The sequence below is a fragment of the Pinus tabuliformis genome, chromosome 6 (assembly GCF_031772625.1).
Source record: "Pinus tabuliformis cultivar Carrire ecotype Pingquan chromosome 6, CPIR1, whole genome shotgun sequence".
Lineage (NCBI taxonomy): Eukaryota > Viridiplantae > Streptophyta > Pinopsida > Pinales > Pinaceae > Pinus > Pinus tabuliformis.
The window spans coordinates 385,203,602-385,225,789 of NC_142292.1; the positions used below are offsets into that span (position 1 = coordinate 385,203,602).

Sequence of the window (22,188 nt, forward strand, 5' to 3'; positions counted from 1 at the left end):
CATACTTCTTAAGAATCACCGAGATGAAGAACAATCTCCTATCTGTTGGGGAGACTATTACTGACAGAGAAATGGCACTCATGACTCTTGGAGGATTACCATCCGAATGGTACATGTTCAGGACTACTCTTCTGAACAATAACGTAATTCCTGGGTTCAAGGAATTAATGGCTAGATACATTCAAGAAGAAACAAGGGTAGAAGAGCAAGAAATGCCCATGCCTAAAGGTCCTCTTGTTGCCTTTTCTTCTCATGCTAAGAAAAGAAATAATTTTGGGACTAAATCAAAAGGAAAGGCTGAACCTAAGGATGAAAGAAAAGGACAATGTTACATCTGCGATAAATCATGTCACTATGCTAGGGAGTGTCGTGATAGAAAAGACTCACACCGGGACAATGATCAAAATCCCTCTGATGGCAATCAAAGGAATGACAAATTCAATACCAAAGGTAAAAGGAATGCTGGAAATCAAGGAAGAGGGCAACCATTCAAGAAGGCTAGAAATTCCAGGTATGAATCTAACACTGTTGACAATAAGCAGGCTGAATATTATCTACCAGCTGCTCTATCTACCTCTGCTCCTTCGGACTCAATGGGAATTTGGCTCATTAATAGTGGTGCCTCAGGACACTTCACTGGTTACAAAGAAGTACTCTATAATCTGGTAGAGAAAGAAACTAACCTAGAAATTGTCCTTGGAAATGACATGAAATACCCCGTGAAAGGTGTAGGCAATGTTTCTCTCAAATTGAATCAAGGTAATACGATCCACTTACAAGATGTATTATATGTACCTGATCTCAAAAAGAACCTAGTATCCATCTCGGCAATGGAAGACAAAGGCTACAAGGTAACCTTCAACGATGGCAAGGTACGTATATGGAAAAATAATGTTAAAGATGCTTTCACTCTTGGGTTTCGAGTTGATTCCTTATATCAGGTCGGTGGAAGTCCGCTAGGTGTCATGACTTGTGACACAACTCTTCAGTCCGAACTTTGGCATCGGAGGTTTGCCCACCTTTGTTACAAAGCTCTAACCGATGTAACAGGGATGCCCGAATTCCAAGTAGAGAAAGAAGGTGTATGTCTAGGAAAGAAGGTGTATGTCTAGGATGTGCCGAAGGAAAGCTCAAAAGGGGACCATTCCCCTCAAGCCAAAGCAAGACCTCTGATATATTACAGTTGGTTCACTCAGACATATCTGAGGCTGGCATTAAGAGGGAGACTACTACACCACATACTCCTGAGCAGAATGGTGTGGAGGAAAGGAAGAAATGTACGATTGTGGAAGCTGTCTCTATGGATAGATGATGCCTGATGTGGAGGAACCCATGGATCTTATTTATCCACCTGAGCCTCCCTCTTCTAGGAAGAGGCCTTCATGGCTTAGGGGATACTTGATGATGTTGAAGGACATGCTGCACCCAGAGGAACCTTCCGTGAAAGTAAGAAACCTAACAAGTATCAGGGATACCTGACCATCATGAGCACGATCATACAAAATGAGCCTCCATCATTCTCAGATACCGTCAAGCATCAAGTATGGAAGAATGCTATGACCAAAGAATATGAGTCTATTATGGAGAATGATGTCTGGGAAGTAGTTCCTAGACCCCACGACAAGACAATTGTCACTTCTAAATGGCTTTACAAGATAAAGCATGCAGCAGATGAAAGTACGGAAAAGCATAAGGCTCGTTTTGTTGCTCATGGTTTCTCCCAGAAGGAAGGTATAGACTATCATGTGATATTTGCACCTGCTGCCAAATATACGATCATTCGCTCGATCATAGCCCTTGCGGCTTCACAAGGATGGAACCTACATCAGATGGATGTCAAGACCGTGTGCTTGTATGGTTCGATCAAATAAGAGGTCTACGTGGAGCAACCCGAAGGATTTGAGATTTATGATCGAAAATCTCATGTATGCAGGCTGAAGAAAGCTCTCTATGGGCTAAAGCAAGCACCCCGAGCATGGTATGAGAGGATCGATAGCTACTTGATGAAGCTGGGATTCACAAGGAGTGAAGTCGATCCTAACCTTTACTTTAAGGTTGAAGATGACAAGCCTCTCATATTGGTGTTATATGTGGATGACCTCTTTCTAACAGGTACAGACCCTCTCATTCACAAATGTAAGAGGGAGTTGGCTTTTGAATTTGAAATGAAGAACCAAGGACTTGAAGTGTGGCAGAAGCCAAGGGAAATTTTCCTATCTCAAGGAAAATATGTGGTAAAGACATTGGAAAGATTCGGTATGATGGACTACAAGCCTGTGACTACCTCGAGGATCTTAACTTTTAGAAGTTATATGGTAGTGATGTCGGACCAAATTTGGGAAATGCCTCTGAGTTTCAAAAACTCATTCACGTTGATGTTCTTGGTGAACCTCCATCCGAACATATGTTTTGCAATTAGCATTGTGAGCTCATATTTGATTGAGCCTCACTAGATTGGTGCCAAGAATCTTCCGAGATGTCTTCAGGACACAACCTCTCATGGATTGAGATACACTGCCGGAAATATGAAACTGCATGATTATTCGAATGCTGATTAGGCAGGTAGTGTGGAGGATCACTGGAGCACTTTTTAGTGCTGTTTCTCTTTAGATTTTGCTTTGATATAATGGATGAGCAAGAAGCAGAAGTTGGTTTCCATAAGCACAACCGAGACCGGATACATATCTACGAGTATGATCTCGTATGAAGCTGCCTGGTTGGGGAAGATCTTCAGTGAGCTGTTTGAACACATACCACTATGATTCTCTGTAACAACCACAGGTGGGATTCGATTATTGAGGAATCTCGTATTCGTCATTGCTCCAGCAGATAGACATCATCTGGGATATGGTAAGTCGATGAGCAAGGAGGCTCCATCGCATTCAGATGATGTACAGGTCGATACACCTTGTCAAAGCCCCAAGGAAAGATCTAATCTGTGATTTTCCAAAATGACTTGGAGTCGTCAAGAAACCCTTGTACAAGGGTCTTGCATGTTGCATACATTGAGCTCTGGGAGCTCTGAGGGCTTGCGGTTCTTACTGGAGCAACATACGACCACAGGGTGACTCACCCTCCCCTGGTGGTGCGCACTGGAACAAGATGATTCGCTCTCTTGTGCGACAAGATGATTCGCTCTCTTGTGGAACAAGTTGATTCGCTCTCTTGTGGAACAAGATGATTCGCTCTCCTGTGTAGCAGGATGATTAGTTCTCTTGTGAGGCATGGATTGATGTGTTCTCCATGGTGATTGTAGCAAGATTGATGTATTCTCCTGTGAGGCCTGGATTGATGTGTTCTCCATGGCGATTGTAGCAGGATTGATGTGTTCTCCTATGAGGCCTGGATTGATGTGTTCTCCATGGCGATTGTAGCAGCATTGATGTGTTCTCCTATGAGGCCTAGATTGATGTGTTCTCCATGGCGATTGTAGTAGGATTGATGTGTTCTCCTGTGAGGAAGGGATTGATTAAGTTCTCCTGTCGAGGCATCCTACCCATGCAGTCTAGGACTCATGGGAAGTACCTCTCATGTGACCAATGAGCAAGGAAATGAAGTTAGGGACTATAGTAGTACCGATGGATGCATCGCTGTATCTACAGTACTCCCTACGCTAGGATGACCTCCATTGATCTGGGACCAATGATACTGGTCTGGGACCAGTGGTAGGAGTTGTACCATACTATGACACTGACTTCGCGTCGGTTGAGACTGGTCTGGGACCAGTGGTACATACTCTGAGACTGACTTCGTGTCAATGCAGTACTGGTCTGGGACCAATGAGAGTGGAACATACTATGACGCTGACTTCGGGTCGGTTGAGACTGGTCTGGGACCAGTGGTACACTCTTTGAGACTGCGATACTGGTCTGGGACCAGTGGTAGGAGTGATACTTACTATGAAGCTGACTTCGGGTCGGTTGAGACTGGTCTCGGACCAGTGGTACGCACTCTGAGACTGACTTTGAGTCAGTGGAGGATGATACTGGTCTAGGACCAGTGGAGTTGTACTCACTATGACGCTGACTTCGGGTTGGTTGAGACTAGTCTGCGACCAGTGGTACATACTCTGAGACTGACTTTGAGTCAGTATGATACATCCTCGATCATTTCTTCTTCTTCATAATTCGGACAAAAGCAAAGCAGAATAGAACAATGCAAGAGCAGAGCAGAACAGTATAGATCAGTACAGGGCAGAACAGGCAGAATGGAGCAGAGCAGGGCAAGGGTCAGGCTGTACAGGGTAGTGCATTTGAGAGATGAATTGTAACGACCGATAGACAGATTGCAGATGAAGTTCTCCCTAGTTGAGAGGGAGTGTTAAAATTGGCAACTAGGACAAAACTTCATGTGGGTCTCCTTATTCATGGCTAATAATATTTTTATTAGATTCCTCTCGTCGAGAGGCATAGGATTGATATAAAGATCATCCGATTCCGATAAGTATTCATGGAGATATGAATTTATTTTGATTATGGAATTATTATCAAGCCGACTTACAACTCATGTAGGCTCAGAGCCCAACAGTCACATCTATTCAAACATCATCATTTGTGTATAAATACAAGAGGACTTTTCCTCATTTGCACTCACTCATCTCATCACATCTCTCTCTCTACTGCGCAGAAAAGAGTCTCTTCTCTATTGCGCAGAAAAGGGTCTCTCCCTCACACATGTGAAGCCGGAAGCCGCTGAAACTAAAGCTGCAACTGCAGAAGTAAAGTTTGACCTGTGTGGACTAGAAGATCTCCTCATCTGAACCTCCTCTGAAAACCGCAACTTTTGGTGGTGAAATCAAGTCAATCCGACGGACGGTTTGCAAGATATCGATTGCCCTAGTTTGAAGGAAGCTGCTGAAACTGAAGCTGCAACTACAGAAGTGAAGTTTGACCTGCGTGGACTAGAAGATCTCATCATCTGAACTGCGTTGTAGGTTCATCTGAACCTCCTCTGAAAGCCGCAACTTTTGGTGGTGGAATCAAGTCAATCCGACGGACGGTTTGCAAGATATCGACTACCCTAGTTTGAAGGAAGTTGTTGAAACTGAAGCTGCAACTGCAGAAGTGAAGTTTGACCTGCGTGGACTAGAAGATCTCCTCATCTGAACTACGTTGTAGGGTCATTTGAACCTCCTCTGAAAGCCGCAACTTTTGGTGGTGGAATCAAGCCGATCCGACGGTCAATTTGTGAGATATCGTCTGCCCTAGTTTGATGATGAAGCCACTAACGCTGATGTTGCTGATCTAGGGTTTGCTACTGCTGATACAAATCAGATTTATTGTACTATTTCTCTCTGCTGAATTATTGAAGATAAAAGAAGATTTGATCAAAGGGTTTCCCCACACATTGTGGGGTTTGTCCCTGGCTAGACACCACATCTTGTGTCTCTTGTCTTGGCTTGTTTTCTGTCGATCGTTTAATGTTCTATCTGCACTTTACTTTATGTACATGTGATTGCTAATCTGTGGAATATAATAAGAAAAACAAGTAAACTGTTATAAGCATAGAACATACCATAACTTAACACTCCCTCTACTGACATTTGTGTTGCTGCAACAACTCCCTGCATCTCGCACCATTGCACACCTCTCTGTGCCATCCCACAGTGGTGCAACACTCCCGTGCTTCTCACATAGTTGCAACCTACTAGCCTCGCGTTGTTCGAGGACTCCTGCACTATAGCACTCTATGCCGCTCCATCTGCATCCATCTCTACTGACATCTGCCAGTCCTGCTACTCCTCTTCAGGCCTCCCGTAGCAAGGTATAATCCAAGAGGTTGGGTACCTCAAGGATCCTTCTCCTCATCGCCTGTAGTCCTCCTAACTACAACTCGATGTCCCCCACTTCTTCTCAAGGGGCACATGAGCACTCATGGCACAATCGTCATCCTCCTCAACTTCTTTCTCTGCCCTCGCTGGCACTACCTTGGTCTCAGAAACCTCTCCCTTGCTCTTCTTCCTAGGACACTGGTTCGCAAAATGACCCAGTTCCCCACAATGGAAGCACTTGACCTTGGAGAGGTCCTTCTTCTTTCTCTTCTCCTGCTTCCCCGCAGATGCTAGAGTCGCATCTTTTTTTCCTCCTTGATTCTGACCCCTTTGCCGCTATTCCCTGCCTTGGTCACCCGTCTGATCTCTTCTTGACGAAGAACCACCCACAGTTCCTCCCAATCCGGAAGGCTCATCCTGCCTAGTATGCTCAGAACAAATACCTCCTAATCCTCTGAGACTACGTTCAATGCGGTCCTCACCATCAATTCCTAATCCGGCGTGGCCCCTATGGAAGCTAGCTGGTCATAGATCTCCTTCAATCAACCGAGGAAGACACCTATCCGCTCTCCCTTCTACATCTGGTATGACCGCAGTTGATTTTCAAGCAACATCTTCCTTTGCACGGAAGTATGCTGGTACAATTTCTTCAGGGCCTCCCACATCTCATTTTCCATATCCTTTTCGGCAATATGCGACACCACATGATCCTTGACCCCATCAAGGATGATGCACTTCGCCCTGGCCATTGCCTCCGTGTACTTCTCATTTTCAGCTGGGTCAACTGGGATCACTATTGTTTCCAAGGCGAAGTCCTTAATGCGATATCTGTCTAGAATGGACAAGATCCTGGCCTTCCAGACCACGAAGTTGGATGCTCCATCCAACCTATCCTAATCTCTCAGTCCATTCACAACCATTATGTTGCTCTTCTTTCGACTCCTCTGAGTCTCTCTACTTCCCTTCTGGAAGTCCTCTGTTCGACTCTTGTTGAGTCTCTCAACTCCTCGTCTGGAAGTCCTTGGTTCGACTCCCTCTGAGTCTCGATTTCCCTTCTACAAATCCCTCCTCCTTGGTCTTGCCCTGTTAGGTACTCTGCTGACCATAGTACCCCACCAGCTTCGCTCCGCAAATTACCCGCAGCCTCCTATACCCCAACAACTAAAGGATTAAGCCACTTGGCTTTGCGCAATCTCGACACCGGCGAATTAGCTACCCTAACCAACTACGTCAGCCCCCCTGGCCTCTGTGTGGCTCTGAGTGAGCCTGATTTTGCGTCCCTTAGCCTCTGCGTTTCCCTTCTCTGGCACAAAATGATGACGCAGTCTCCCTGCGTCACTCCTTCCTTTGTCGCCTTTTGCACAGTTTAGCTCTGTCACTCAGGGCAACTGAATCTGCTGCTACTGCTCTGCTAGTTGATGTCTTCAGTTATCCTGTGATCTGCAACCTCCCTCTAATACCATGTTGGAATTTCTAAGTTTAACCCGTTAGAAATTCTTCTTATACTATCTGGTTTATTTCTTCCTACTTTTTTAATTACTTAACAAGTTATTTACCATGCAAACACTGAAAAATAAACACAAATATAGTATCAACATTTATAGATCATCAAGTGAAAGAAAACAAGCACACAAGTGACACCGTTATTTTTGGACCAATGTCCACGGAAAAACCCAATGTGGGAAAATCGGTGCAGCTATTCAGAGGGTTTTATTATTATGCAGTTTTCAGAATACAACTAGGGTGCCAGAAATGGCTCACCCAACAGAGAATGCCCTCGACAGTAGTACCTCTCCTCGGAGACAGATATTCCAGTTGATTAATCACTGGATGAACAATCCCACAGCAACAATTGCAACTCCCACTACTCTGCATCACTCTGATAGGGACTGCGTCACCCTACCCGGCTCACCAGCACCCAATCTGTCCCACGAAATCCTTCCAGCGCTGCCTCTTGGCCCTACGTCAGCTCTGCTAGCCTCTATGTCGGCCCCTAGACCCTCTACGTCTCACACGTTGGCCTCTCCTGGCTCTGCACAGCTCCTGGCTGCCTCTGCGTAGCACCCAGCTGCCTCTGTGTCAACCTCTCCAAGCTCTGCGCTGTCTCTCTGGTACCAACTCTGCCTCTCTGCTATGCATTCACTACCCCTCGCTGCTGATCACTGATTCTATCTCTCTTAGCAAACACTGCTCTAGAGAATAGAATGACTGATCACTCTAGTGTATTCTCCAACTAACCCTCAAGCCTCCTCTTATACTTTTCTCGTTGGTCCATCAACGGCCAAGATTAAATCTCTAATCAATGACTAAGCTTAGATTTGACTTGATCCATGACTTTTGGAACATTCTAACCCAATTTTATATTAATACCCATTAATATTTTATTTTTCCTAAGTTCAGACTTAGGAACTCCATTAAAAATATTAATTATTTTAATATCTCCCAAACCAGTTAGAATCTACCCAAACCATTTCTGGGTCTTAGAGATCTCATGTGCTTTAGCCTCTCCACCAATTTTCATGGCTAGAGAACATCCGATGCTACCCCAAATCAACATTTGTGCTCTTCCATAATTTGTTATTGATGTATTGGTTTAGTTGTCTTATGCTAAAGTTTAAACGAACCCACAAATTCAAGATTAAAATGCATTATTTGCTGATAGTCTTTCCTTTAGGTAGCATTTCCTCATATATACCTAATTCTGTTTCAAGGTCATAATGATATAACAGGGTGAAATGCTTGAGTTGTTGGACAGACTCACAACCTCATATCCTTTAAAACCAACCCTCTTTTTTGCGAAGTTATATATGACATTTTTAATTTTAATTTTTTATTGTCTTTCATAGGAGCCAAATTAAACAGAAGGCATGACTCCAAATCTTAACAGAAGCCACAAATTATCTAAGTTACCAGATCCAGCATCGAGAGGGTGAAGAATGGCGGTTCCGCGGATCTGAACCGGATCCAGATCTGGATCCGCCAAAATACGGCTAAAATATGTATGCGTGCAGATTTTGTTATTTAAGAAACGTTTCATTGACGGAGGAAACGGATCCTGAGCCAAATTTGTCCGCACTCACACTGAATATCCCACCCAGCAATTGTTGAATATTGAACTGGGCCATGCTCCATACAGCAATAGTGAGCACAGCGACATAGCCATTGAACAAGCCGTCACTAGTCGGGACAAAGCCATTGAGGAAGTCGCCGTCATTCAGCCATTGCCGCTAGCCAGGAACGCTGTCGTTAGTCAGTCGTTGCCCCAACCAAGAACGCTTAGCCACCGTGCTCAGCCACCACCTCGTTGCTGCCCGTTGTTGCTCAGCTAACAAGTTAAAATTTTATTTTTTCAAATGTCATATAAAATACACAACAAATGGTCTGGTTTTTAATCTTTTTTTTTTGTTTTATTTGGAAGGTCGATTGTATGTTTTTTTGTTTTTTTTAAAGGCCTGCAAATGCCAAATGGTGGATTGTATAGTCGCAAATGCCAAATGGTCGATTTTAATTTTTTTGTTTTTGTTTTTAAAGGCAAATGCCAAATAGTCGATTTTTTTATTTTGTTTTTAAAGGCCTGCAAAATTCAAATGCCAAATGGTATTATTGTTTATATAACAGTGAATGACATTCTATAGACTATATATATAACAGTTAACTATTTAGTATTATTTAGTCAATTTAAATTTTATAGTTATGAAATATTCAGAATTCTATTATATAGTCAATTTATAACTATTAGTAATTTACTAATTACATCAAATGCCAAATAGTATTATAATTATTATATTGTGTAATAACAAATGGTAGATTTATAACAATAGTATATTAGTATTCTCTTTATTTAATATTAATATATATTATAATATATATTTTATTGTTCCCTCTTATATAATATAAAGTTATAATATATATTATATATCTTTAATAATGATTTTTTATAAAGTTATAAACTTATATAATTAATAATTATATTTCATATTATGATATTTGTCATCTCTATCATGTATATCATATAGATATATGTTATATAATCAATAATTATAAAGTGTCCATTGTCTACTATTTAATTAATAGCTTTGAAGTGTTTTTTAAAATTTAAAAATTATTATTATTATCATTATTATATATATATATATATATATATATTGTACGTGACGTATCCTTTCCTGGAGACCCCAAGCTCTTTTGTAAATTTTGCAAAGCGAAATGTAGTGGAGGCATTTATAGATTTAAGTACCACCTTGCACAGATACCCTGCCATGATATAGGTCTTTGCAACAAGGTTGACGAAAATGTCAAACACCAAACAATCTTGGCTCTTGATATGTTGAGTCAGCATAATGCCAAGAAAGCAAAGCAAAATGAAGAAATATGAACTCTTGGAGCTAGTCATTCTTCTTCCAATACCCCCTTGTCATCTCTCTCTAAGTCCAAGTGAAACTCAAGGCCAAAATGAATCCTCCTGCATTCAACACTGGAGGTGAAAACATAAACACTTTTTTGCTTCCTGCACAAAACTCGGTTCCCAAACTAACTTGGATGCCACTGGTTGGTAAAAAATATCCATAGTCAGGCAAGGAAGGCCATTGCTATCTTTTGGTACTATTATAACATACCTTTCCATTGTGCCAGAAGTCCTTATTGGCAAGCTATGATTGATGCAGTTACTGTTGCAGGCCTAGGGTTCAAAGCCCCTTCATCAGAGAGACTTAGGATAGTTTTGTTGTTGGAGAGTGTTGAAGATGTCATGCTTGTGTTATCTGAGTTTCATTCATCATGGGTAGAAACAGGGTGCACCATCATGAGTGATGGATGGGCAAATCAAAGGAATAGAACTTTAATAAATTTGCTTGTATCTTGTCCAGCAGGCACAATGTTTCTCAAATCAATGGATACCTCAGACAAGGTTAACACTGCCCAACTTATTTGTGAAATAATGGAGGAAGTCATTCAAGAAGTGGGAAAAGAACATGTTGTACAAATTGTCACCGACAATGCAGCTATTATATGGTTTCTAGTAGACCTTTTGAGATTAGGCCTCCCACTATTTTCTGTACATCTTGTGTTGCCCATTGCATAGATTTAATGCTTGAGGACATTGGTAAGCTTCATTGGATACGTGAGGTTGTGGAGAAGGCAAAATCCATAACCAAATAAATGTACAACCACACTATTGTCCTAAACACCATGAGAAAATACACTGAAGGTAAAGAAATTGTTTGACCTGTTGTGACCAAAATTGTAACAAAATTCATATCTTTGCAATTTGTGGTTGAGCAAAAGATAAATTTGAAGAGGATGTTCTTGGGACCTGAGTGGAGGGCATCTAAACATTGCAAGGCCCTTGAAGGCATTGAAATTGTTGCACTTGTGTTTAATGATGGTTTCTGGAAAGATGTCGAAGAGATTATTGTCGTGACGGAGTCCCTGGCCAGAGTTCTCAGGTACTTCAAGTCTTTTAACTTTTTCATTTTTAAAATTTCATTTCAAGCTTCATCTCATTTTCAAAGTTTCATACTTCATTAAAATTTGAAAGCTTGAACTTTGAGGATGGTTGATGGTGACAAACCCACTATGGATTACATTTATGAGGTGATGGATCTTGCAAAGGAGGCCATCAAAAGAAGCTATGGGGATGAGGAGGCAAAGAATATGCCTCTTTGGGGCATTATTGATGCATGTTGGGATAGGCAATCACATTCCCCCTTACATGTTGCTAAGTACTTCTTAAACCCACAGTATTTTTATGATGAGAGCAAACTTAATGAGGATGAGGGGGTTGGCAGAGGACTTATGGCATGCATTGAAAGGTGTTTCCTTAATCCAAAATTTCAAAGTTGTGTCTTTGCCCAACTACAGGATTATAGGGCGCTAGCTAAATTATTTGCCTATACTAATGCTATACGAGAAAGGACTAAGATGTTGCCAAGTACCCTTTGAGGCTTGAAGGCTTCATCAATTCATTAAATTTGTTTAAACTATATTTCGTATGTTAAATGTTTTATTAAATTTTGTTGTCTTTTTAAGTTTTTACTATTTAGTATTTAGTACTTACTACTCACGAACCCTTGCCACTTGCTAGATCTTTGGTGGCAAAACTTTGGTAGTGATCTGCCAGATTTGAAGAGATTTGCCATCCGAATCTTAAACCAATCATGCAGTGCTTCAGGTTATGAGTGAAACTGGAGCCTGTTTTAGAAAACACATTCTAAGAAGTGCAACCGATTGACACAAAAGCGCTTAAATGACGTTGTATTTGTCCATTACAATCTACAACTTCGCAACAAGCAAATACTAGGTGAGAACCTGAATTTGAAGGTTTCATAATCTGATTTGAACTTTAAAGTTTAAACTTAAAGTTCAAACTTTAATTCACATTTCAATGTCTCATGATAATGACAGATTTGGATCATTCACAAATCGACCTTGAAGAGATAGATCTGCAAACTACAAATGCAGCAGATTGGTTCCAATTGGAGAAGGCTCTTCTTTTAAGTGTACATGACTTAGAGAACTTTGAGAGTCAAGCAAGCAAAGGAGTGGGAGGAATCGCTTCTAGTTCATACTCTTGGAGTCTTAGTTACTGATATTTTACTGATTAGTATGCAGTATTTTGAAAACTTTTAGAAGCAGATGCTTCTGCTTCTATGTAGTCACTAGTTAGGAGTCAGGACTCGGTACTTTCGATCATGTTTGGACTCATAACATATATGAGATACTTATTTGTTCATGATATTTTGTACATCTATTGATATTATGCATCGTTTGGACATGGCTTTATTGAATATCAATGAAAAATGTTTTTTTCTAATTCAATATTATTTATTGAATTCACCGATTTTTTCTTGATCCGATTAAAACTCTTTCAAATTTTTGCCTCGCCGATTTATTGTCAATTCCGAGTCTGGTAGCATTGCCATATACATGTAAGCATACAAAATGATATGGACAAATTCCATATTTGAAAAATCCAAATATGGTTTGATACGATACAGATACAGCTATAATACAACTGAAATACAGTCAAAAACTGACCACATTTTCCATGTATGTAGCCAGATACAGCCATATCCCTATGTCAGCTGTATTTTCACACCTTAAAGGCTATATACAGCTATATGCTGCAACTAAGATTTACACACTGTAACCAATAACCACTTCCCATCATCCATACCTAATCTCATATATTAACAAGTATAATCCCCAAGCATCCCTAGTTACCAGAAGCCTTAATGGTCAAAGAAAATCCAATAATACCGAAAAAATACTTTCTAAAAAACTTTCTTAATGCATGTCATCCTTTCAGATATGCTTGTATACACATCTGCGATGGCTTCCATATAATTGCTTCAACTGCTTCCATATTATGGTCATTCATTGTACATTAATAAACCTTATCTTATATCATATGCATAATACTAAGCGGGCATTTCTCATACACCAAAATCATCTTGTCCTTATTTCTAGTTCCATTGTCATTTCCAATTTTAATTCCTATTTCCTGTTTCTATTAAAATAATCTAATATCATAATTGCATCCACAAAAATTAACAATATTAGCAAGCACTCATCATCCTTAGTCTTATGACACTGACTTTGAAAGCTTTGAAGTCAATTCAAGCTCAAGAAGTAGAACCGCTTAATAGGTACCAGTGTTGATACTGAAACATGTGAGATAGGCCCATTTAAACTTCGATCCAACTCACTCTCTAATACTTATTACCCCCCATGTTCAGATTTTCAATAGAGTTACTATTAGGAAACATAAAAAATTTAGCACATATGGGCATCAATAAGATGGTTACTCATGTTTACACTGAAATGATTCAATATTTTTTTGGAGTACTTCTTGTTCACAGAGACCCCAGGCACACCACTATAACACTTAATTATACCTGATAATGTCAATGTGTAGACCTAAAATGCAACTGCAAAACAAAAGGCCATACTAAGTTTTTGAAACCACTTATAAAACCTAATAAAACAAATACTAATTCACACACTAAGTGATAAGCAGAGCATAATATCAATAAATTTTGAACATAAATAGAATAAAGAAAGCCAAAAATAATATGAGCATGCAACCTGATAACCAACGGTAGCATGCATAAAGAAACCTTTACTGTAAACAAAATAAGCAAGCAATACATAGCTACAAGATAAATGAATTACAAAAATTAAAAAGCAGAGAGGACCTTAATGTCTCCGTTATAGCCTCCACTTATTAAAAGGGTGTTTGTAGCTTCACAGGCCAGACCAACCACTGCTCCATTGTGTGCACATTGTCGTTTTTCCCCTATATCAATATATGTCCCTCGACTAATCCCCGATTGAAGATTAAACCGCTCAAGCCACCCTCCTTCTGTTCCAAGCACTGCAAAATTGCCACAAGCACTGATACTGCAAGACTGTAATCACAAATCCTTAATCAGATTCACAACTACCTATCCAACTAAAGAGAATTATTTGCTCAAGAATGAAAATGGTGACCAATTTCAATACAAGAAAAAAGATAAGCAACAAAAGGAAAGCATAATATACACCTTCACTGGTGTTGGATCCTCCAAACATGGCTTCAAAATATGTTCACCAATTACAAAGTTCTGAAGACGCCATGTGTATGCACAAGGATCATCCAAATGGCAGGTGACAACATTGCACCAGTCTCTTTCACGAATCTCAGCTACATCAATTTTCCAAGATGTATGAATAAGAAATAAATATCAAAATGGCAGAATGTGAGATATTACTGCAAATAAGATAAGACCCAAAAAGAAATACATAATAGAAGTGATTGAAAACTTATGCCAAGTTCATATGATTAAACACTGTTTCACCATAATTCACAAGCATGGGACAAGTTTCCAGGATGGCCAAAGATAATACCCAAATTTCAGGGGACAACAAAAAAGACAAAAGTAGGGAACTGACATGAAGGACCCCAACCAAATATACCAAAAACTTAAAAAATTTAAAAAACATTTGAATAAGTATAATAAGAATCACAAATATACACAAGACTTTGTCTGCACACATCTCCATAAAGGGAACTTCACAACAAAAAACTAAATGATTATATGTCTAGGTTTGGGTATACTTTTAGGTCTCATGAAACCCTGACCCCAAATCATGTAATCACTGTAAGAATTTAATATGCCAATTCTAAGATTGAAAATGTCACCAATATAAAATATCACCCAATTCTAGCATGCAAAATGTCACCCTTGTCACAGGTCATCACCAGTCTATCCCCCGTGAATCAGTGATGACAATAGACATTGCTACCACGTCCCTCCATCCTCAGCACATCAGGTACACAAGATGTGTCTCATACCCCTGGCAATTCCCCCTGTGGAAACCTAGATAAAAAAATAACCAGAAAGCACTTAAAACTAAATAATGTCGTAGCTATGAAAAATCAGACACTTGTTAGCAATCTGTGAGAGATGGGGAGAACCAATGTTGCATGGGTGCTCAGGTGTGGAGAAGCAATATTGCATGGGTGCTCAGTATGCACATGCAGGGAAAAAGAGCAAGAGAAGAAAGGATCAAAGCCTTTTACAGTGTACAATATGAGAGCAACAGTGTGGCAAATTTCCATATTAAAGGGGTAAAATGAATGCAACAAGTACAGCTGCAACTAACAATAGAGGTGGAAGGATACATGCAATATTGACAAAAGGTGCACATCAGCAAATAGTGGAAACTCACTTTCCAGCTGGACATTTTTCTTACTACACATAGGAATGTCCCATCATGGATTCTATTCAACCTAATACTACGAAGACACCTGGATTGATGAACTCAGCCTAATTTATATAGCTGTTAAAAACAAATACTTGTTGAGAATCTGTGAAAGATGAAGTTCAAGAAGAAAATCTGCATGTGTACTCAGGTACAAAAAAGCCAAATTGCCTGGGTGCTAGCATCTAGGTCTCGGAACAAGAGCGAGTGCAGAAATGATAAAAACTTTTTCGATAAAAGCACAACAGTGTGCCAAATTTCCTTATTAAACTGATAAAATGAATGCAACAAGTATAGGTGCAAGTGAAACTAATGTAAGGATAGAAGAATGCATGCAATACTGACGAATGGTCCCCAACAGCTAATAGTAGAAATACACCTCCCAGCTACAAATTTTTCTTGGTAAACATAGGAATGTTTCATCAAAGTTTCTATTCAACCTTATATTAAGATGATAATTGGATTAATAAACTCAACATAACTAATCAACTGTATTTATGCAATTGGAAAAAACCAAAGTTACAAGGCAAATATACGTCAATTAGATAAAATAAGATAAGATAAGATAAGATTATTTTGTTGATGTCAAACAAAATGACCACAAAAGTAGATCAATGGGACTGAAGAGTACAACCAGTATGAACACATTGTGGGAGTACCAACGCAACCCCTAGAAAATGTTGAAAATAATACAAAGAAATAAAGCTATACAAGTATAACGATAGCACATATGTATAAAACTGTGAGAAAGGTACAGTGACACAAAACATTCAGTGAGTTTGTCCAAGACTGAAAAGGTGGACAACCCAACTCAAGAACCTGACGAGAGAGTGTGTGAGAGAGAGGGAGAGAGAGAGGGAGATTGGACAATGATATCAAGGTATCCTGAGTCTAATGGCTGAGGGTGAGGGGGGCGAACTAGGCACTGCTCACTATAAAAGTTTTCTAGAACAATCAAAGAGCCTAGCTACATGAACCGAGGGAGATGTATGGACAAGCGGTATTCCTAACATTTGAGGTCGAAAGAATTAAACTCTGAATGAATCTTTGGTTGCCCCACTAGATCTGAGAGGTAGTTTGATGGGAAGGGTGTGTTCTGTTGACCACTGAAAGTTGCACCTAAATTTTTTTGAAGACTCCATGCTCAAAGATATGTCAAAGGCCTCATGTGCCATCAGAGTTCATATGTCATCAGAGTTTTTAACTCTATCTTCTTCTTCTCATCTTCTTCTACATTGTACTCAGATTCCGCAGGCCTTACAAGGATGTTGTAAAGTGATGTTAGTGTGATGAATTGGGTCATGTAACAGGCCTAAGTAACTTGGGACATTGTCATCAAATGAATTTACTCTGGAAAGTTTTTTTTCCTTGGTTAATTATTAGGTACTTTTGAGCACTTCATAATTAATTGAGTTTTTTCCTCCAAGCATAACCCCAAAGCCGGAGTGTGGCTTGATGGGGCTTTGGTGTTGACGGTCTTCATAAAATGTATTTGTCAAAAGAATTTTTATTAATGTTATAATAACTTACTAAATATGGGTTTCATGCTTGGGTCATCATTTTATTAGTCAAAGCCCCCATTGTGGACTCCTAAGATTAATAGAGAGTCATTAGAGTCATTGTATATTTTATGAGACCCTTCTTGGGATTTCGAAAAACGTAAAAAGAATTATTTTTGAGTGAAAGATGAATTATGTAACCTCCACACCAAGTCGACCTCAAGAAGATCAAGTCGGCCTCAAGGAAGGCAATTCGACCTCATTGGAAGGCTATATATACAAGGCAATTCAAATTCATTTGGAGCATCTCAAACAGTTCGATATCTGAAGCTGGAAGCAGGAAGTTGGGAAAAGTGTGAAGGTGAAGAAGGAGACTAAAAGGAGTGTGAGTTTGGTCAAGAAGGAAGGGAAGGACAAAATTGAAGTTTTGGTATCTTCTCTCTCTCTTGTGTGGGCTAGTTTAGGAGATCGAAGTCTCCTTGTCAAAGTCAAAGTTGTTGTTGATGTCGAAAGCTGCCAAGTCGAAGTTGCTAGGGTCGAAGTGTTGCTGCTACTAGGTCGAAGGTTGGATCGAAGAAGGAGAAGTTGGCTTGGTGTGGAGGAGGTCTATGTTTAGGTTGAAGAGTCTCAAGAAAAACTATTGAAGGAAGAGATTTTGACTGGGTTTTCCCCTAGATAGGGGTTTTGCCCTAGCAGAGTGCCTACATCTTGTGTCTTGTGTTTTTGTGATCTTCATGCACACATAATTTGGTAATTGTTTGATGAAAGATAATATAACAAATAAGTAAAAGAAGCCAACATAATTCACAAGTAATTATCAAGAAAAAGAAATCTAAACCTAATCCTACTAGCATTGATTTCTCAACAGTTGGGTGAGTCTTAGTGTCTAAAGTCATTGTATATTACTATTTTAGATCACTCGTAAAATTTTATAGAATTTGATTAGGTCTAGGGGTCAGTTTTTTAATTTTTAAAATTTCTCGTTGGACGGAAATTTTAATAAATTTTGAATGTAAAATGTAATAAGTGATGTCTAGAGAAGTTGTATGAAATGTGTGCTCAAAATTACACCTCTTGGCTCTCACCTTCAACTTTCTACTACGACACACTTTGAGGGGTAAAAAATAAGTTCTAGACCCTCAAACCCCACATTTCTTAAGTTTAATGGAAAATGTGGCAATAAATTAGTCCAGCAATTAAATAAATGAAGAAAAATAAATATCAACACATGCTAAAATGATGTGGAAATGAGGTGAAAATTCATCTTAAAGGTCAAAGTTAAGTTATCAAGTGATGTGGACTCCACATGAACCACAAATCAAGCAAATCGAATTTCTTGTGGAGAAAACAACGAGTTTCAAGTGACAAGACCCACGATTTGAGGAAGTTAACTCGAGCTTCAAGGAGATATTATGAGTTGACTTGAGATTGGGTTCGATTTCATAGAGATGGAGTGGAGATGCAGTCTCCTACCACTCCACTCCTCCACACTTGTCCCTCCTCTCCTAAATCGAACTCCCTCATCTTGAATTACGTCGAGTCTATTAGAGGAATTTGAATTGCATGGATAGGCATTGGGATTATCACCCATTTGCCTTGGGATTCTCACCACTTTGCCTTGGGATTGTCTCCCACACTCTTATTTATATGAGTTTTGTGCTCTCACTTTGTATTCTTGATATGAGCTATTGGGCTTGAGGAGACTCTATTGGATTGTATACTTGCTTTGATAATAATACAAAAGACTTTGGGGTATCATGGATGGTGTTCTCCTTCTTTTTTGAGGTGATATCTTTCTAGTTTATGTGCTTCAATTTTTATGTAATTTGGATTATATTAGCATGATTTTGCCATTCATTGTGGATTAATATGTGCAAGCTATCTTGTATGTATTTTTGATTTAGAGAAATATTCTAGGAGTGAAAAGTACTAGGTGATTTTAGGAGGAATCTCTAGTTCTTTCATCCATTGTATTTCTTTAATTCATTTATGAACGTTAATATCTCTTTCCAAGTGTGTAGAAAACTCTTTTGAAATTTTGTGAAGGATTATTTGGGCATGGGAGAAATCTCAAATAGATCAACTCACTCTCATATTCAAAAATTGAAGGACCCATCGATTTTAGCTCTAAGGACTTCATCCAATGAAAAGTAAACAGGGGAGTTTATTTTTCCTCTCCTCCACTAGAACCATATAAAATTCAAATTTCATATTTCTTTTGATCAAAATTTAGAGCTTTCAATGATTTTATGAGTTACGTAAAGCACGATTTTAAACTAGACAAGCATGGAGTTCTACTCCCATAATTTGGTCTAGCTCTTGTACATTAGTTGTGAATTATTGTTTCTCTTCTTGCATGCTTTTTCCACTTATTTTCAAATTTGTTTTGCAGCCTCTTGAGCAGAAATACAAATCCACTTTGACTGCAAATTTGAGGGAGTGTCCTTCTAAACTACTAACACATCTTGCACAGGACCTCTCGCACTTCTTTGGGCAACTTTCCATCAAGGTCGTGAGCTCTTTGAGACCTCATTTTTTGCTAGGCCGAGTTCTTTTTGGTGGCTGCATTTTTTTTCTCTAGGCTCTGGGATTTAGGGGGGCTTAGCCTCTCTTTTCTTATACAAATTCATTTTCTTTTCAAAATCTGATTTTTGTATGCAAAGCAAGCCTCTTAATTTTCAGATTTCAAAGGCCCCTCTTTGGCATCATTTGTATCAATTGTTCATCAAGGAAAGTCTATTGTCAAAGCTTTCATTGTAAAGACTTTCTTAAGCTAGGTTGAGCCCTTTAGAGGCTCTCATCTCCTTGAAACAAATCTAATAAAAAGGTTGATTTCTTTCATGGGAGCTTGGGAACTTTCCCATGGCATCCATTCTCTCCATTTAGAGGGAGAAACTTGGTTTGTGGATTGACTAATCTTTTGGATAGTTGTTATAATTTCATTTCATGCATGATTAACATATCACTTATATCTTACTATTCTATGTTATGAAACCAGCTCACAAAAAGATAGAAAAGAGAGATCCACACCTTAGAATTCAGCCTCTTCGAGGGGGCAACCTCCTTTACATTACGTAAATGAACAATTCTTGGATGATACAAATGAAAATACCTCCTTTCTATATATAGGAGTCTAAGTGGTCCCAATACAATCAAAGCCTACATAACAATAATATTGTAGGGCACAACAGTAACAATGGTGGGCTTCTATGTGGCATAATAGTAACAATATGGGCACTACATGGGTACATCAATATAATAAGTGGGTTATACTAATAACAATAAGGGGTTACACTAGTAGTATAGGGGCCTAACATTCCCCTCTCCTTCAAAAAGCGTTGTCCTCAACGCTTGAGTAGTTCTTGATGCTTCTATATAAAATTCTTGTCCTCCCATGTGGAATATTCAGCGGGTAAGTTCTTCCACTTGATGAGATACTCTGAAATTGATCGATTTCGTAGCTGTCGGGTTCTTGTTTCTGTGACTGCTCCAGGTTCCAATATGATTTTTCCTTCCTCTTCAATTTTTGGCAATATTGCTTGAATTGGGATCTTTTGCAACTTTTGAATAAGTGGCCATACTTCTTCGTTCTTCTTCCATTCATCCGTTGCTTCGTTTATCCAATTTGGTTGGATAATATAAATAGCACAAAACAATGCTTCCACATCCTCATCCTTGAAGCGTCTTCCCATTCGGTAAGGTCGCCATTTTTTAAGTGCATGTAGTATTGCCAACATTTCCTTCTCATAAATAGCTTGCTTGAGATGTAGCAGTAAAAATACCCAATCACTCACATCAAAACATTTTTCACTACGATGTTGATCTACCTGTTGTTTCCTTTGATTTTGCACCGAAGTGGCATTATCCTTTAAAAGTTGGAGAACTTGCTGTTGATGCTCGATATGATCTTTCTCTACTTGAACCTTTTTCTTCTTGATATGTCCTTCTATCTTGATAGTTTGAGGAGTGGTAATTTCATCCATTGAATTACAAGATATGGTTGGATTCATTTCTTCTTTCTCGATGTGATCTTTCACTTCTTGCACCTTTTTCTTCTTGATATGTCCTTCTATCTTGAGAGTTTGAGGAGTGGTAATTCTTGCCAATGCTTTACAAGATATGGTCTGATTCATTTCTTCTTTCTCTGGGGTGGTGTCCTGACGTATATCCTCTTCTTTTGATGTTTCTTGATCATTTTCTTCCTCCTCTTCATATTCTATGTAAAATAATTTCTTCTCAGCACACCTATGACCTTTAGTGCATTTGCTATCACAATTGTAACAAAGCCCTTTTTCTCTTTTTTTCTTCCAATTGTTGTGGTGTAACCCTTGTAGGTTGTGGAAGGCTGGGAGAAACAAAACTTCCATCTTTATAGTTGTGAGGGGTATGCTTCCTGGTTTCCATAATTTTGCTTTCCATTATGTCACAAAGCCCTTTTACTCTTTTCAATTGTTGTGGTGTTGCTCTAAAGAAGGTGTTGCTCTTTATATCCTCATAATGTGCTATCATTTCCTCCGTGAAAATTGACCACGTAAAAAGTTTTTTACGAGAACAAAGCCCTTTGTACCATAAAAATTGATCTGGTTCTAAATATGAAGATGCAATACATACCTTTTGTAACAGTTGTACACCATGTATATCAAAATATTGCTCCATCTGAAGTATCCAATTTACCGGATCCTTGCCATCAAACTTCCTCATCTTGCTTTTTCTTGATTTTAGGAGCTCTACCTTGAAACAACTGTAACTCTGTACTTTCGGATCTTTAAGTTCTGAACTTGTGACCTGTAGTAGCCCTCTGTGTCCTCTTTCCAATGCCACAAGTCTGATCCAAATTGGATTCTCCAAGAAAAAGTTATGTACAATCTTCCGCAGTGACCTGATTATAGACTAGTTCAGTAGAGCGAACTTGTATGAAGTGCCACGTGTCACTGTTTCAACCTTTGACTCTGAAAAATATATAAACAGAAACTACAGTCCGTCCACTTTCTGTACCTTCTTACGAAATTTCAATCCGATGCTCAGAAAGAAAGTTATGAGGATTTTCCCCAGGTCACCTGTTTTTAGTGTAATTCAGGAGTCTGCAAAAAGACCAACTTCCGCAGATCATATCTCCGAAACTATCGCGCGAAAAGATCTGAAATTCGGATCCAAGGTTCAGCGCCAATTCTTCTC

General features: G+C 39.3%; 1 protein-coding gene across 4 annotated transcripts in view; it reads right to left on the reverse strand.

Moving 5' to 3' along the window:
* The window catches only part of LOC149258929 (uncharacterized), a 324,467-nt gene that overhangs the window by 113,461 nt on the left and 188,818 nt on the right, over positions 1 to 22,188 (reverse strand). For all 4 annotated transcript variants that reach the window (XM_089416798.1, XM_089416805.1, XM_089416809.1 and 1 more), the window contains 2 exons: positions 14,314 to 14,453; positions 13,966 to 14,178 (listed from right to left, as the gene is read on the reverse strand). In XM_089416798.1, the coding sequence (XP_089272924.1) occupies positions 13,966 to 14,178; positions 14,314 to 14,453 (353 nt within the window). The remainder of the gene's footprint in view (positions 1 to 13,965; positions 14,179 to 14,313; positions 14,454 to 22,188) is intronic.